The 18,210-nt window shown below is 33.1% G+C and overlaps 1 protein-coding gene across 1 annotated transcript in view; it reads right to left on the reverse strand.

Annotated features, from left to right (window-relative positions):
- Positions 1 to 1,627: 1,627 nt before the first annotated feature.
- Positions 1,628 to 18,210, reverse strand: part of LOC140443609 (putative glucosylceramidase 3) — a 54,698-nt gene continuing 38,115 nt past the window's right edge. Inside the window, exons 5-9 of the mRNA XM_072534960.1 lie at positions 13,165 to 13,275; positions 10,571 to 10,715; positions 7,409 to 7,473; positions 7,007 to 7,281; positions 1,628 to 1,801 (exon numbers count right to left, since the gene is read on the reverse strand). Coding sequence (XP_072391061.1) covers positions 1,702 to 1,801; positions 7,007 to 7,281; positions 7,409 to 7,473; positions 10,571 to 10,715; positions 13,165 to 13,275 — 696 coding nt within the window. The 3' untranslated portion in view covers positions 1,628 to 1,701. The remainder of the gene's footprint in view (positions 1,802 to 7,006; positions 7,282 to 7,408; positions 7,474 to 10,570; positions 10,716 to 13,164; positions 13,276 to 18,210) is intronic.

Here is an 18,210-nt window from a genome sequence, read left to right on the forward strand (position 1 = left end):
TTCGGCACTGGTTTTATAGTCAGGAAAAGTCTTGTGGGGCCAGTCTTAACTTTCAAACCCATTAATAAAAGACTCTGTTATATCAGACTCAAAGGACAACTACATAACTATTCCCTAGTTGCTGCCCATGCACCGACAGAGGAAAAGGAAGAGCATGTAAAAGATAACTTTTATGAGAAACTAGAGGAACTGATAAATAATCTACCCAAACAGGACATGCATATTATCTTATAGAATTTCCATGCAAAGATTGGGAAAGAAGCAGCGTACAAACCAACAATAGGTAATCATAATCTTTACGATGTCAGCAACGATAATGGAAGAAGGTTAATAGACTTTGCAGCGTCCCACAACCTACTAATAAAATCGACAATGTTCGAACACAAGAAAATACACAAACAAACATGGGTCTCCGACGACGGCGTCACAAGAAATCAGATCGGTCATGTTCTAGTAGGTGACAGGAGGGGTAGTAACTGTCTAGACGTAAGAAGCCTAAGAGGAGCTGATTGAGACACGGATCATTTTCTGGTAAAAGCGAAGATAAGGGCAAGAATAGCGTCCAAAAAAACACAAGAATACACCAACACAATTATGGAATAGCAAAGTTCTACGTAATAAGAAGACAGAACAAAAATTTTAAAAGGCTATAAAAATCGCTCTAACACAGACAGAAGACTATAACAACATAGACTTAGCTTGGAAAAATATTAAACTAGCTCTGATAAGCGTATCAGATGAAATACTAGGACACAAAAAGAAAACAACAAAAAATGGTTCGATGATGAATGCATGCACTTCATAACAGCAAGAAATATGTCTAGAAAGAACATGCTACAAAACCCCTCACACAACAACAATGAAATGTATAGACAAAGAAGAACAGAGAAAAGAAAACAAATGAAAAGAAAGAAGAGGGAATATCAGAAACAAATAATCAGAGATATAGAAGAAAAAAGAAAGAACAAACAAGCGAGACAGTTCTTCAAAGGAGTTTCAGCGTTTAACGAACAGTAAGACTGGTGTGGGAGGAAGTCCCAACTGGAAGGAGACCACGCGGACGCCCTCGTCTCCGGTGGCGAGACAATATAGCAGGAGACCTAAGCACAATGGGCGTGGAGAATTGGATAGAGGTTGCTCAAGACAGAAAACAGTGGAGACATGTTGTCGAGTCGGCTAAAATCCACGAAGGGTTGTAACGCCACGGAGTAAGTAAGTACATATCTGATTCTAGTTAAATAAAGTATCTTGGGGTAATAGTATATTCAAAGCTTACTTAGAATCAGCACATAGAGCGAATAACCAAAGAAAGGTAACTAAGTTAATGGTACCCAGAAGTACTCATGGAAAAATGTGGGGTTTAAAGCCAACTAGAAATGTTATATTGGAATTATACCATGGTGGTAAAACCAACAATTACATATGCATCAGTGGTATGGTTACTAAAGATACAGCAAAAAAGGTGCAAAGACTTACTTGCCTTAGAATCAAAGAGCTTATGAAGTAGGGGTAAGGGAGAGATAAAATCCTTTATTTTTTTATAATTATATGGCAGCAGTACATTTTTTATTTGGTTTAAAGATATTGCGATAACTTAAAGATAAGTGTTTAATTAAAACAATTTATGTAATGAAAAATTTTTAATAATCTATAATAGTTTTTACAATCAAATCAACATTCAACATTTTGATACCTACGTTTTTACCAATACAAAACCGTTGTTATCGAGCGTGCACTTAGATTTAAAGTAATACTGTTCCTCTTACAATCAACTAGTTTTCTCTGCACTTGTTGATCATGCCTAAAAATTATAAATATGTATTTAGTTTACTATGCCCTTATAAAGATATTATGTCTGAACATTTAGACATACTTCAAAGACTTTGGAAAAATGTTTTCCACAAAGTACGCAATGATAATTACAATCTGAGATATAGTTTTACGTGTAGAGGATTACGGAAAGGTTGTATTTGGTAATATTAGAAGTTTTTATACAAGCATTAGAAGAGATGGTAGATACTCATAGGAAGATCGTTTAATATTCGATATGCTACCCATACAGTATTATTTGTCAAATCATCACAGCACTTAAATAATTAAATATGTACTATTTGCATTAATTATGGAATTAAATATACCTTAAGTATCTACTATACGATTAGATTATTTCAACCATCATTTTTATATCTGATATTGTGCCCTGCAAATTGCTATTTTAGTTTTACTTTTTCTATTCCGACATCTCTTATTTTAGTTTTATCTCTAATCTACTTATTTGTCGTCGTTTTTATGTTTAGTATTTGACTTTTCATGGCTTTTTAGTTCTTTTTCTTTTCATTTTATGTTCATCCTTTTAATATTTGTGTTTAATAAAGGTTGAGACTTTGTATGTACTTTATATAAGTAGAAAACTGGAGTAAAAATTGGTTAAAACCTGTTATAGGTGCGGTCGTAAGTTGCATCTTATATCAAATTCCAAGCAGGTCATTTAGAACATTAATTTCATCTTTGCCCTTATTTAAAATTTTATTAATGGTACTTTCTGTTACTGATCTGACTTAATGATGTGACATTAGAGAGTTCTTAAGATTGTACTAAAGCCATGAAAATTACGAAAAATTTTGTCACAAATTAAACAAAGAATTCGAAAACGGTTTTTAATTTAAAAAATCTCAGTGGCGTACTTTTCTCCTCTTTCTATTTTTTTTAAATAGATTCCATTACCCGTATTCGCGCCAATGATATACATAAAATTTCTAATTTTATGCCAAAAAATACGCAATAACCAAATCTTAATTTCTTTTGTATATCGCAACTAGTTCCAGAAAATAAATAAATCGTTAGTTTCTAAGAAAAAAATTTTAACACTTACTATCTCGGAAAACGAAGCATTGGCAGATATACGTTTATAGAGCAAACTGCTATTATTTTTCATAAAGAATTACTTCCTGCAGTTAGTTGCTCGTATTTACTAAAAACTCTGTAGATCTAACAAATATGTATTATTTAAAAATACTAAAAACCAACATTTTGAATTTCTGTAACTCAAAAACAATTGATTTCTTACTTTTGATTGTGCCAGGGTGCTTTCCACATTATATCACTTATTATCGTATACGAATATCACATACTTCCAGAGAAACAATTTCATGTCTTAAATAATTTTTTAATATTTAATGAAAAACAAGGTGAAATATCGAAATCCCATATAAACTGGATTTTTCGGTTTAGACCTAAGGGGTTTTTTCTTATAGTGTTACATGAATTTATTTAATGCCTATTGGTAACTTAAATGTGGTATAACTTTGTGAACGGAGTTCTTCTTCTTCTAGCTTGTAGTCAAGAAGTTCTACAAACGCTTCTTGACAGTGTCGTAGAGAGCTGTAAAAAAGCAGGTCCGCATCTGAACATACCGAAAACCAAACTACTCCTAATAAGTAAACAACAGAATACAAAATAGTCTGTATATGTAAATAGTACAAAACTTAACCTCTTAAGTATTTATAACGAATATGTCAAAAGCAAAATACCGCTTTTATATGTTCAAGACGATTATATTCCGTTTAACTATTTTTGTGAGCCAGGGAAGGATATATCGACTGTATACGCCAGCGAGGTTTGTATTGAAATAAGTAATAAAAATTGAGTCTATGCAACAGAATAAAGGCAAGGCTAAGGAATTGACCTTTACATCCGGTCCGTAGGCGAGGGCTAAAACGTACCACTGATCCATATAGCCAGAGTTATTCTATAAGTAAAAGATGTCAAGTTCTAGTTAAATTCAGATTCCGATAACGATACCAAATCTGAAGGAGATTTCGGGATTAATCTTTATGCATTACGTAAAAGTAGTTCTGGGTTTATGTACAATTTTAATATTAAATATTAGTTTATATATATATATATATATATATATATATATATATATATATATATATATATATATAAATATATATATATATATATATATATATATATATATATATATATATATATATATATATATATATATATATATATAGTAAACTCTTAAATATTGGGGAAATCTGCAAGAAAGACTCTAATGAGTATCAATTGTTTCGCCGAACGTTTTCGCCAAAGAGAATTAATTTGGCTTCTTCAGGGCTGAAAGAGAATAAATTATAATTAGCTACCATATATTATCTATTAAAACATTACTGATCTTACCGTAACTTAGAATTGTAGGGTTAGAATATTAAAAAACTTTGCTAGTAATATAGTGGTGTTTTTTGTTACTATGTGCAAAAAAGTTTTTTTTAAGGTTTGAAATGTATGGTAGCTTTGAACTTAACACGCATTTTTAGAAAGTTTAAAAGTGAGGTTCTGTTTTAGCCAGAACGCAAGCGCTGACAAATTCAGTAGTTCTTATGAATCTTTATGTCGTTAAGGTTCATTGGTAAAAAACGAATGAAATTAAATCCCAGTATAGGGAAATATTATTTTGATTTTCTTTATTTAATTATATTCTATTGTTCATTATTATATCTTATTGAGATGTATCTAAGAAAAGCAAGGGAAAGTTATCTTTTTTAGTTAATGAAAATTAATTATAAAGGTAGGTTAGTTGTTAATGGATATATCAGTCAAGTTAGTTATCTGTGATGTTGTATTGTTCTTGATATCTGATTTAAGTAAGAAGTGGTATATATCGCTTAGATTCTTAATGTCACTCTTAACATTAATGGAGAAATCGTTAAGGAAAATATAAGACATTTCGATGAACTCTCTTTTAGATTTATTGTTCTCACGGTGGAGAATTGTAGTGTTCGTATAGTCCATGAGATGACCAGTGGAATGGACATGTTTGGCTAATGCACAACGGTCAGGGTGAAGTCGAGAATCACTTTTGTGTAGTGTAATACGTGATTTCAATAATTGAGATGTTTGACCGATGTAGGAATTGTTGCAAGAGAGACATGGAATGTTGTAGACAATGTTACTAAGCCTATCTATGGGAGTCTTATCTTTTATCTTAGAATAAAGATTATTAATTGTTAGGGCTGATCTACAAGCCACATTAAATTTAATGTGGTTATTATTATTACCAAAGCCATTTTCAACACTTTTCAAAATTCTTGTTAACCCCGGAGTGATATCTCTGAAATATGGTAATGAAAAATTTTTGTTGATAGGAGTATCCGAGACTGGGTTCCCACTTAAGACATCAGGATCAGCATTGTTAGTCGCGAAGGAAGGTGAAATATCTTCGGTATGGATAGTATTAAACCAAATCTTATTCACTAATGGTGTTGGATAAGCGTTTGAAATAAAAAGTTTCTGTAGGATTTGTAGGTTTTTTGTATGAGATGAAGGATCTGATAGTTTTATTACTCTATTTTTCATCTGTTTGATTAAGTTGACTTTGGTAGAATTATTATGGTATAAGTGGTAGTTAAGGTATCTACCAGAATGGGTCGGTTTTTGATACCAATCTATTTTAATGTTGTTGTTTTCCCTGATCATGTCGAGGAAGGGGACGGACAAATTACCATCTTCCCTCTCTATAGTGAACTGGATGTAGGGGTCATAACCAATAAAAGTATCTAATAGATCATCTACCTTGTCATTGGGTATAGCCAAAATGATATCATCAACATATTTTTTCTTAAATGGAATTTTAAAGGATAGTAAAGGAATGACTGAGTCTAATACATAATCCATCACGTATATATATATATATATATATATATATATATATATATATATATATATATATATATATATATATATATATATATATTTAAAAGATACAGGTTTTAAATTAAAATATTCTGAAGAACATACAACCTCTAAAATGGCATTATCTCTAACGTATTCCTAACGTATTCGCTACTAGATAAAGGTTTTATATTGTTTTTACACAAAGAAAAAATTGTTAAAAAGTATAGTGTACTACTGAATAAAGGAAAGAGAAGATCGGCAACTAAAATGAGGTTAATATTCATAGAAAGGCATTTTACTTTTCCCAGAAACAACTAATGCAAAACTCACGAAAAGATAACTTTTGCATTATTTTATATAATTATTTATAAGTATTACAAGTTTCTTATACTTGTTCTTTTTATAGATATATAGTCTGCTCCGAAAACAAAATAAGAAAAGAAAATCGGTACTGGTGCAAAGAGTATTTTAGTGGTCTTTGTCCTGCACCCTGCTTTGGAATTTATCATAGAAAGAACTGTAGGTTTAAATATTGTATTTAATTTTTTGTTCTGCTTGTGATTAAAATGTACGGATTCTCCATATATTTACTATCTCTTACGTTTGTATGATTGCATTTATAGTTTTACTTCTGGCCACATAAAAGGTATTAACCAAGTTGATCAAATTGTGTAACTTGGATTACATTTAAATTTTATCTCAGAGAATCACGATAAAATTAGATGCAACATTGAGCAGACCGAAGCAGCTTTCAGAAGCATGTCCAAGGTATTGTGCAATACAGGCCTAAAATTATTATTGCCAATTTACCTACTTATATTCTAGGAATAACAGCTTTGTCCTGGACTGTAAATAAAAGTGGAAAAGTTTGAGGCTTTCCAAACGTACTGCTATAGTACATTATAAGTATAATACTACGTAGTGCTTTTTGTTTACAAATATTGGATAACTTAACAAAATGACATTGCTAGTTTAACTTTTTTATGGCGAGTTTTTATGGTGAATATATTTATTAAGCTAGAAAGAGGTTTTTCTTGCTAGAACTAAATACACAGTTTTCTTTTGATAAATGTAAGAATTCTGTAGAATTTGTGGACAATAGATCAAATATCACTGATGTTGCGAAAAACTGTGGGGATAGAGAGGATGTAGAGTCTGAAACTTCTACCGATATCACCTTATGTTATATAAAATTGGAGTCACAGACATCAAAATTGATAGTATTCTGCAGGTCAAAGTAAGTTACTATGCGATAATTTCCATGTGATTTTTGTATACCTCGTTAAAGTTATTGTGAATAATCTGCTTTAAGGAACATACGTACTTGTTTAAAATGATCACCGCTATTCCACCATCAGGACGTTTGAAAGCAACTTGGGATACTAAATGGTCATCATTACACTGGGATGAATAAATTCTCTTAGAACCTACTGGCAAATATTTGGAGTAGTGTCCAATTGCATAATAAAGAGGTTGCTTATAAAATTCAGAGTTATAATTTATAATTGGAGAATCCATTCCGGCAGCTACATTGGGACCTCCTTTATTATTCAGAACTATATTCCAATCTACCCAACCTGTAACCCAGTGATTTAAGTCCTGTGAAAAAATATTTAGATTTTATTATTTTTGGTACGATGTATAATTAGATTATTATTTTAAATTTATAGGAAATTAAATTAAATACTGACTAATTAGTAACACTACAAAAAATGTAAAAACTAACCTGCATAATATCGGAAGCATATATTTCAGCGTTAGACCAACTACCCAAAACAATACCCATTGATCCTAAAAATAAGTTACAATTAAAATATATATAAACACGGCTGTAGATAAAGGCATAACTCTAGATACAAAGGCAGATTATTGGAAAATAATAATGTAGTTCACTATGATAGTAGAGGGTTCTCTGTCAAAAGTGGGCGAATAAAAGAACATATATCAGCTACTACATCTTTTTATTAGAGACGTTTCGTGTATTAAGTCATGCACATCATCAATTCATTCACAAAATTATTTAAATAAGCACACATCCATAGATACAAATAATTTGCACATGGTTTACCTTACAAAAGATATGCAGCAATCATTCTTAACAACATATGATCTTGGCTCTTGTAAACCTCGTCTAACCACGGCAGGTTTTCATTGCCCATCTTCTCTTATAGACAAATTATCTCTACAATTAATTCTTCTTTTGTAGCTGTATTTCGATTATAGTAGTGCTTGTACAATTTTCTTTTATTATCCAATTTATTTTTTTCATTTTTTAGGTCTACCTGCTCTGGTAAATATTTTTCATGTAAAACTGAAAGTATGCTTCTAAGTCTACGACTATTCAAGAGTTGTGCTGAGGATTTGTCTGATTCTAAAAGTGGTGTGTTCCTATATTCTAATAAGGTAACTGAAGATCTTCACACTTCCTGAACATATTTTTAGCTATCTGGACAGCTCGTTCTGCCTGCCCATTTGCTCTAGGATATCTAGTGCTAGATGCCACATATTTAAAATTCCATTCCTTAGAGAATTCTCGACATTCCTAAGAGCCAAAAGGCATATTATCAGATACGACTTCCAAAGGAGTCCCATGAGTGGTAAACATAGTCTTAAACGAATTTAATATTGACTGGGATGTTTTGGACTTCAACGGAATAATTTCAATCCACTTTGTGAGATAATCTATTACAATTAAATAAGATGCTCCTCCAAATTCACAAATATCAGCCGCTAGCATTTGAAACGGCAGTTCTGAAATTTCTATTAGTATTAACGGCGCTTTAACATTATTTCTCTAATTTTTCTCACAATCAACACAATTTCTAAAAAAATCCACTATGTCCTTATTCATATTTGACCAGAACAATACCTGTCTCGCTCTTTGCTGTGTTTTTGTAACCCCAAAGTGTATTTCATGAAGCAACTTTAACATCCTATGCCGCAAAGAAACCGGAACTATGAATCTGTCCCTATAAAGCATCAAATCATTTAATGAGTAAACGTCATGCCTAATATTAAAATAATCTTTTACTATGTAAGGTACCCTCGATGCACAATACGGCCACCCTCTTTCACAAAAATCTCTAATTATTTGAAGCTTCTTATCCTGTTTAGTTTTAGCTATAAATTACTTTCTCCTTTCGTCTGTTATATTTAATGTATGTAATATTTCCGTTACAAAAGCATTATCCTCTACCTTTTCCTTCAAAAAATTTCTAGACAACAAATCAGCTATCAGCATTTCCTTGCCTGGCTTATATTCTACAGTTAAGTCATATTTTAATAATTTCACCTTCTTACATTGTAGTCTAGGAGAGTCTACTTCTGCTATGCCTTTCTTTATTATGATAAGCAATGGCTTATAATTTGTGAAAACCTTAACTTCTCTACCATAAATATAATTATGAAATTTAGTACAAGAAAATAGGATTGCATTTTGGTCCCTTTCAATCTGGCTAAATCTGATTTCACAATCGGTTAAAGATCTAGAAGCAAAAGATACAGGTTTAAGATTTTGTAATAATACACATCCACCATTATTTTGACTTGAATCTGTTTGAATTATTATTGGAATATTTTCATCAACATTTGCAAGATTTGGTGGTGAGCAAATTAACTTTTTTATTAAAATAAATGAGTGTGTGTGACTTCTAGTCCACATTCAAACTGTATTCTTTTTTAACAATTCTCCTAATGGGGCTCATACATCTGATAAATTTGGTATAAAATTGCGATGGTAATTGATCATGCCCAGTATTCTTTGCAATTCTTTTTCATTATTGGGTTCTTTCAAATTTATAATAGCTTAGACTTTATCTTGTTTTCTATTTTAGAACAAAAATCACAGTCTTTTTGGGGGTGAAATAATTCTCTAGTTCACCCAATACTGTATAATATGATTTTCTCGAGAGAGAGAATACGAACACAGAGAAAGAAATTAAGCTTGGTGCATATACATTTGAAAGAGTACATCGTTTTAAATACCTGGGAGTGATGGTGAATGACAGAAATAATGAAACGGATGAAATAAATGAACGCATCCTACTGGGTAATAAAACCTACTGGAACTACCAAAAATTCCTGAAAGAAAATCACATTGGTAAGAAAACCAAATTAAAAATTTACAGGACTGCAATCAGGCCAGTGATCACCTATGGTTCAGAGACGATGTGCCTAACACAAAAAAATGAAATGAGGTTGGAAATCTTAGAGAGAAAGATAATTCGACGAACAATAGGACCGGTGAGGATAAGTGTAGGCGAATTTTGAAGATTAACCAATGAAGAAATTAAAGAAGTCATCGAGGGTGAAGACATAATCCAGTTCGTGAAGACGCAAAGGCTCAGGTGGCTGGGACACACATAAAGAGCTAACCCAGACTCTACGCTAAAGCGAATAACTGAATGGAGACCAACAACAAAGAGACCAAAGGGGAGACCCAAAACAAGATGGAGAGATCAGTCTTAGGAGACATAAAGAAGCTGAGAATCTACAATTGGGCGCTGAAAGGACCGGAAAGAATGGACGAAAATTGTAGACAGGGCCAAGTCACACACGCTGCTATAATAATAAAAAAAAACAACAGCGGACTGATTCTCCGCAATAAATGAATCAGAGAGCCCAAAAGGGCGGCAAACACTCCGCCAGGAGTGAATAAGCCATGATGATTATGATAGTAATATAATAAACGAAATAGAGATACCGAACTGATTATGAATTTCTACCATACGTTATCCAGATATAGGTATCTGAATAGGTTTAAGAGGTCCAGAACAATATTGTCAATAATACAAATAACCGAAACAACTGCGAATAAATTAAGTCATAACTATATGCCCAAATAGCCAGGCAGCTACGACTAGTATAAAAATAATAAAGCGTTACTTACCAACGCAAGCTTCTGTAGCTAAAAGGAATTTGTCGGGGTATTGTTTATGAACATCGTCTAATAGATAGGTGTTGTTATTAAGATCCTCATAAAAGTGTACCGCAATTCCATCCACGTACTGTAGAGTTTTATTATCTCTAAGAATCTGTAACCAGATATAAAAAGTACCAGCTAATAATACTTCTAAGAGATTTTTTTTAAAACGAAAATTTCGAAAGTCGCAAAATTATTTTATTTGTACTTCTCATTATTTATTTAGTTCATTCTATAGATAATAAACAGACCATTAAATAAAGTTACCAGCAAGTGAACAAATGTAAAATCTGATATAATAAAATAAATATAGAAATAACAATAATGGTATAGATTGGGAATAGTCGTAGACAATAAGTTAATAATGAAAATAATAAAAATGATTACTGCGAAAGAGGCGTAAGAGGTGCGGTTTAGAAATCGGCACCGTAAATAAGTTCATAGGAATCAAAACTAAAGTATTCTCTAAAAGTTTGGCACAAACTTTATTTGCTTTAATATTAACAAAAACAAAATAATATCAATTTTCCTTTTTATTGTTTGTTGAGATTTATTTATTTTGAAGATTTCGCTTTAAGATATCGTATAAATTAGAGATAAGAAAAAGTATTTACAAGTTGGTTGGGTAGGTACTCAAAGCTGTAATTTACGAAATATTCCAGAAAGAAAACATTTGACACAGAATCATTTATGAAACAATGCCAGAATAAGAGCAAGGAATATCATGACTGAATCTCCCAAAAAGTAAAAGACCACTTGCATTTATTGCACAGAGGTCAGAAAGACTGGCGAAAAAAGCAAAAATGCAGGTTAAAATGTCAACGAGAAAAGTGTCTAGTCAATATAGATCTTTTAAGAGTACGATATATTTGGAATTAAGGAGGAATGTTTATAAATATCCAAAACAATTGTAAGTTCTCAAAGTGCTCTCAACCGCAACTCCTTCATATATCAAGCTGCTGAGGCGGGTATATTTTGCCAATGAAACAATTATTTTTTAGATGACGAAAACTATTTTACTTTGAATGATTCTGAAATAAAGAAAACGCAGGATTTTATACGATCAACTTAGAAGAATGCCCTGACAATGTTAGATACAAACATAAAGTAACATTTGCAGATAAAATCTTTGTCTCATGCGTAATTTCCAACAGGAGTGTATCCCGATCTTTGTAGGAAGTGTGAGGGTGAAGCTTTGATTAGTCAGAGATATATTGATAACTGCCTTACCAAATTGCTTTAGTTTATCAACGAACATCATGCTAATGCCGATATTATGTTTTGGTTATCATGCCATTAGTCGAGATAGCCAAAACTGGTCTCTACTACAACACATATCTTTTGTGTCCAAAAACGAAAATTTTCCGAATTGTTAGTAGGCTCGTCCAATAGAGTATTTTTGGGCTTAACTTAAAGGTATATTATGAAGGCTAAAAAGCCCAGGATAAATAACATTTAAGATGAAGAATTTACGAATAACTGAGAGAAATTGATCTGAATTCCCTCCAGGACTTTATGAGAGACATTCAAAGAAATTTGTCTCTGGTAGAGCAGAATGGGCAATCCACGTAATTCGATTGTATAGTTTAGGTCGGTATTGAATTATAATTTTATAATAACTAGTTAGTGTTAAAATAAATTTTGAAAAAAATGTTGAAGAAGAAGTAAGACCAAAAAGCTTGAAAGCAAGTAAAGCTGCGGGATCTCTGAATGACACAATCTATAAGAACAAACACCTAATACAATACATAAAAACAAGAATCTATAAAGCAGTAATTAGACCTATATTAACATACACGGCGGAGACAAGACCTGACACATCTAAAACGAGACGTGTCAGGTACTAGAAAGGTACCTACTAGAAACAACAGTGATAAAAATACTCCGACGAATATTCGAGAAAGCCTGTTGGATAGGGAGAAAAGGAAATACATAAGAAAAGGATGCAATATAGAAGACATAAATGGATGTGTGACGAAACTAAAACAGGAGTGGAACGAACACATTAGTAGAATGGCAGAGAACTTCACAAAAGTATTAATTTTTGTGACGTTATTGATACTATAAAAATGTTACTTTTGCGTCGAGATATAAAAGTAAACCACTTTGACTGATAAGCACAAAAGTATAAAAGTCAAATGTTCAAAAGCTTCGTAAACGACAGTGGACTTCTGAAACTAGCAACAATTCTTCGGTTACAGTCGTTGCAGTACACAAAATATTTGGTATATCTATGCACAAAATAATACGTGATGCCGTGGAATCTTGGGAATCAGACCTAATACTCGTACTTTTGGGTGAAAATATATAATATGTGAAAATATTATAATAATGAGTGAAAATAAGGTAGCGCTAAAATCGCTTATTCGGAGTAAAAATAATTTTTTGTGCCTCGGCTTAAGTCTGACTTGCTCCCCTCGTGCGTCAAACGTACAGCTTTGCCACAAAAAATATAATTTTTACTCCTAATAAAACAATATTATTGTTTATAAAACTGTGAGTTTGCTATCAGTAAACAAATCTTTAGAATTTTTACTGAATTCTAAGTGGCAACTGCTTACCTGTGGCACAAATGGTAACAAGCTTCTTTGGTCATCTACAGTCATAAGTATAACATGTTTGTGAGCTGACTTTTTCAGTGTTGGACCTAGGTTATCTCTAATCCAAATACCCTAAAAATATTGTAAAAAAATAGATAAAAGCACAGGAGATACTGAATTTTAGAATACAGGTTTTCTTCAAACAGGGAATGAATTCGACAAATACTCTTAAAGTAGAGAACATTCTCTTAAAAAAAAAATAAGTTTACTGTTTTTTAGATCTATATGTATTTTTTTATTTTTATTAGCAATATTATTAGCATCCAAGCAACCGTATACATATTTTATAAATATTTATGATATTTGGATTTTAAATACATGTGGAAGCAGTTAAATATTTATTTTAATTTAGTCAATAAGCATTATCTTCATAATTTGAAAGTTTAAATTCAGCGTTTTAGGCATATTTCAAATGCCTAATATTTGTAATCAAAACTCAAGATTAGAATTTTTAATTTATAGGGTTTGGATACAGATATACGCACCTACAGCTGACAAAGAGGAAACAATAATGGAAGACTTCTACGAACAACTAGAAATCTTAATTAAGGCAACCAAAAAGAATGAAATAACATTTATAATGGGAGATTTCAACGCGAAAGTAGGACGAGGCAAAACTGGAAAGGTAGTGGAAAATTTCGGACTTGGTGAAAGAAACGAAAGAGGAGATCGTCTAGTTCAATTTTACCAAGAACACAACCTAGTACTTACTAACACTCTCTTTAAGCTCCCGCACCGTAGACTCTATACCTGGAAATCACCGGCAGACTCACCTGGTAAAATAATCAGAAATCAAATAGATTATATCGCTGCACCAATCAGGTTTAGAAACTCCATCAAAGCCGTAAAAACTTACCCGGGTGCGGACGTAGCATCAGACCACAATCCGGTGGTATGTAAGTTTGAAGTAAAGTTAAAAAAGCCAAATGTAAAGAACAGGCCCGAAACGCTAGATATTAGGAACCTTTCCAACCATAATATTAAACAACAGATGCAGGAGAATTTAAATACCGAAATATCAAAAATCCTTAAAAATAACAATGAACCGCTGGAAAAGTGGAGTGAAATTAAAGAAGAGATTAGGACTTCAAGCACTAAGTTTTTACTACCTGATAAGATAAAAAAGAAAGACTGGATGACTGCAGACATCCTTGACATGATGGAAGAGAGACGGATATATAAAACTAAAGATACTGCCAAATACCGTGAAACCCATAGACGAATAAGAGCTGAGATAAGAAAAACTAAAGAGAAATGGTTCTCGGAGAGATGCGAAGAAATCGAACAGTGCGAAAAGGTATACGACTATCACAATATGCATAAGAAGATAAAGGAACTCACAACAAAGAAAAGCTACAATATTTTATCGAAAGGGCTGTGCGATGATAATGGAAATCTACAACTAGACCCCAACAAAAAATAGTTAGAATCTGGGAAACTTATGTGGAACAACTGTTTAATGATGACCGTCCTATTGGGTATACACTGAGCAATGATGATACTGGCCCTTCTATTCTAAAATCAGAAGTGGAGAATGCTATAAAGGGTCTTAAAAATAACAAAAGACCAGGCAACGATAACGTATACGGGGAAGTATTGAAAATGCTGTGCGAAACAAACAGTCAATTTCTAGACTCACTCGTCAGACTCTTTAACAATATTTATAACAGCGGGGAGTTTTCTGAAGACTGGCTAGAGTCAACTTTTGTTGCCATACCGAAAAAACCAAAAGCAAAGTCTTGTGATCAACATCGGATAATAAGTCTAATTAACCACATTTCGAAGGCATACACCAAGGTTATTTACAACAGAATAAGCAAAAAATGCGAGGATAACATTGGAGATTCGCAGTTTGGGTTTCGGAATTCTCTTGGGACAAGAGAAGCACTTTTTAGTCTACAGGTACTCATCCAGCGTTGCAGAGATATGAACAAAGACGTGTACATATGCTTTATAGACTACGCAAAAGCATTCGATAACGTAAAGCACGAAAAGATAATTGATGTTCTCCATAAGATCGGAGTCGACTACAGAGACATTCGAACAATAGCAAGTCTCTATTGGGGTCAAACAGCTAAAGTGAAAGTAGGATCTACATTGACCAATAAAATTAAGATCAAGAAAGGGGTACGACAGGGCTGTATCTTGTCTCCTATTCTCTTTAATATATACTCAGAAGAAGTATTTAAGACAGCGCTGGAGGAAAGCACAGAAGGCATAAAGATAAATGGAGAAATAATTAATAACATAAGGTATGCGGATGACACTGTGATTCTAGCAAGTAGCATGGAGGAACTAAGTTGCCTAATAAGTAAGATACGAAAAACAAGTGCACAATACGGACTCAGACTAAATATCACAAAAACCAAATGGATGTTAGTAAGCAAAACCCAACAACCACCACAGCAGCTGATATTAGACAATGAAAGAATTGAACACGTGGACTCGTACATCTACTTGGGAACAACAGTTAACTCAAATTGGGATCAAGCGAAGGAAATACGTATAAGAGTAGAAAAGGCAAGAGCATCGTTCACTAGCATGAAGCAAATTTTCACCTCTAAAAGCCTCACCCTACCTCTCAAAATTCGACTTCTGAAATGTTATGTATTCCCGGTTTTGTTATATGGAATGGAGGCGTGGACAATGACCGCAACATTGATGAAAAAAGTAGAGGCCTTCGAAATGTGGGCTTAACGACGTATATTACGTATATCCTGGACTGAGCACGTGACCAACGAAGAGGTACTACGCCGGATAGGTAAAGAGAGAGAGGTAGGAATAAGTATAAAGAAAAGAAAGTTGGAATACTTGGGTCACGTTATGAGACATAATAAATATAGAGTACTACAACTGATCGTTCAAGGGAAAATAGACAGCAGAAGGGGTCCAGGGAGGAGAAGACACTCGTGGCTCCAAAACTTGCGGCAATGGTTCGGATTGTCATCTGCTGAACTATTCAGATCTGCCGTAAACAAAGTCAGAGTATCCATGTTGATTGCCAACGTTCGGAACGGACAGGGCACATGAAGAAGAAGAAGGGTTTGGATATAAACGCTTCAAAAATAAAAATTCCGTAGTGACCAGTAAATTCTTCTTCTTCTTTGAGTACCGTGCCCAAGTTTTAGTAGTGGGTCGCTTCCATGACGATTTCCCATGTCGTTCTCGATCTTGCGCGGCATGTAATAATTCATCTGCTGATAAGCCAGTCCAATATCGAAGGTTTCGGAGCCATGACTATTTCTTCCTACCAATTCCTCCTTTTCCGTCGATCTTTCCGTTAAGTACCAACTGCATTATCCTGTATCTGCTTCCTCTCATTATTTGCCCCAGATCTTGAAGTTTTCTCTTCTTTATCATCTTTATTAAGTCGCCTTTATCTTGATCTACTCTGTTCAAGACTTCTCTGTTTGAAATGTGTTGAACCCATGATATTCTGAGCATTCTACGATATAACCACATTTCGAAGGCTTCTAATTTGTTCATCATGTTAACCCTTCATAACCCAGGTTTCACATCCATACAGTAATACAGGATACACATAACATTTTAGGAACTTAACTCTCAGCTGTAAGTTCAGCTGGGAATTGCTCAGAATATATCTAAGTTTCATAAATGCTCCTCTTGTAATTAATCAATCAATCAATATTCTGTATTTCCTCTGACTTTTACAAGTATTGAAATGCGTCAAATACAATCTATGATCAGTAAAAACTATAAGTACATAAAAACAGTTAACATAGAAACATAAAATATACACAAACACATACAAATTGTTAAAAAGATGTCTGCAAGTATTCCTGTAACGAATAGAAAGTGTTTACCAGGAGTAAGTCCTTAACTGTTCTCTTAAATACATAAATATTTGACTTTTTAACATAATTAGGTAATTTATTATACAAACGAACACATGTTGGGTAAGGACCCTTGCCCACGATCGGGCGAGTAATTTCCTCGACAAACTAAGCAATATTGCAAAATTGACTGTACATGAACAAAATAGTGAAGTTTTAATATATCTAGGGAGACAAAATTCCTAAGTTGCCATAGAACATAACAGTGCACAGATAATATTCCCACTACATAATCAACGTGAGAGCTCCAAGACAAATTAGAATCCAGGTAAACACCTAACAACTTAGTGGAGTGGCTATTTAACTGACCCATTGTCAAGTTTTACTAATGGACTCATCTGCATAGTAGAAGGTGAAAAGGTTACCATATTGGTCTTTGATCCATTTAAGACTAGGGCATTATTTATACAATAATGAGTCATACTTTTTACAAGACAGTTTGCTTTTTGTACTACATTTACAATTAGTTGTATAGCGCCGAGGTCTTGTTTACTAACCACAAGTAACTTTGTCTTTGTTGTATTTATGCTTAGTCTGTTATTACAGCATTCTCTAGTGACTCGATCTATAAATAATTAAAGATCTTCGATACTTTCAGCCATGATCGCGGTGTCATCTGCATATCTGATATTGTGAATAGTTTCTCCCCCGATTCGAACTCCACATTGCCCTTCCAAGGCTTCGTTAAAAATTATTTCTGAGTAAACGTCAAACAAAGTTGGGGACAACACACAACACTATCTAACACCTCTTTGAAAACAAATTTTGTCTGTTTCTTTGCCGTCTACCAGAATAGAAGCTTCTTGATTCAAATATAGATGTTGTAGAAGTATCAGATCTTTATCACATATTCCAATTATTTCTAGATATTCGAACAGCCTACCATGTTGAATCCTATCAAACGCCTTCTCAAAATCTATAAAACAGACGTAAATTGGTTTCTGTACTTCCCATGATCGTTGAAGTAGTGTTAGCATTGAGAACAAAGCTTCCGTTATTCCCAATCCTTCTCTGAAACCGAATTGTTTATTATGTCTGTTCATTGTATCTTCACATTTCGGCTTGACTCTATTAAAAATTATCCTAAGACGTAGCTTGAGAGAGTGACTCATGAGACTAATTAGACCAGTTAATAGATGTGATAAATTCTATT

Source organism: Diabrotica undecimpunctata, chromosome 6 (genome assembly GCF_040954645.1).
Source record: "Diabrotica undecimpunctata isolate CICGRU chromosome 6, icDiaUnde3, whole genome shotgun sequence".
In the NCBI taxonomy this organism is placed as follows: domain Eukaryota; kingdom Metazoa; phylum Arthropoda; class Insecta; order Coleoptera; family Chrysomelidae; genus Diabrotica; species Diabrotica undecimpunctata.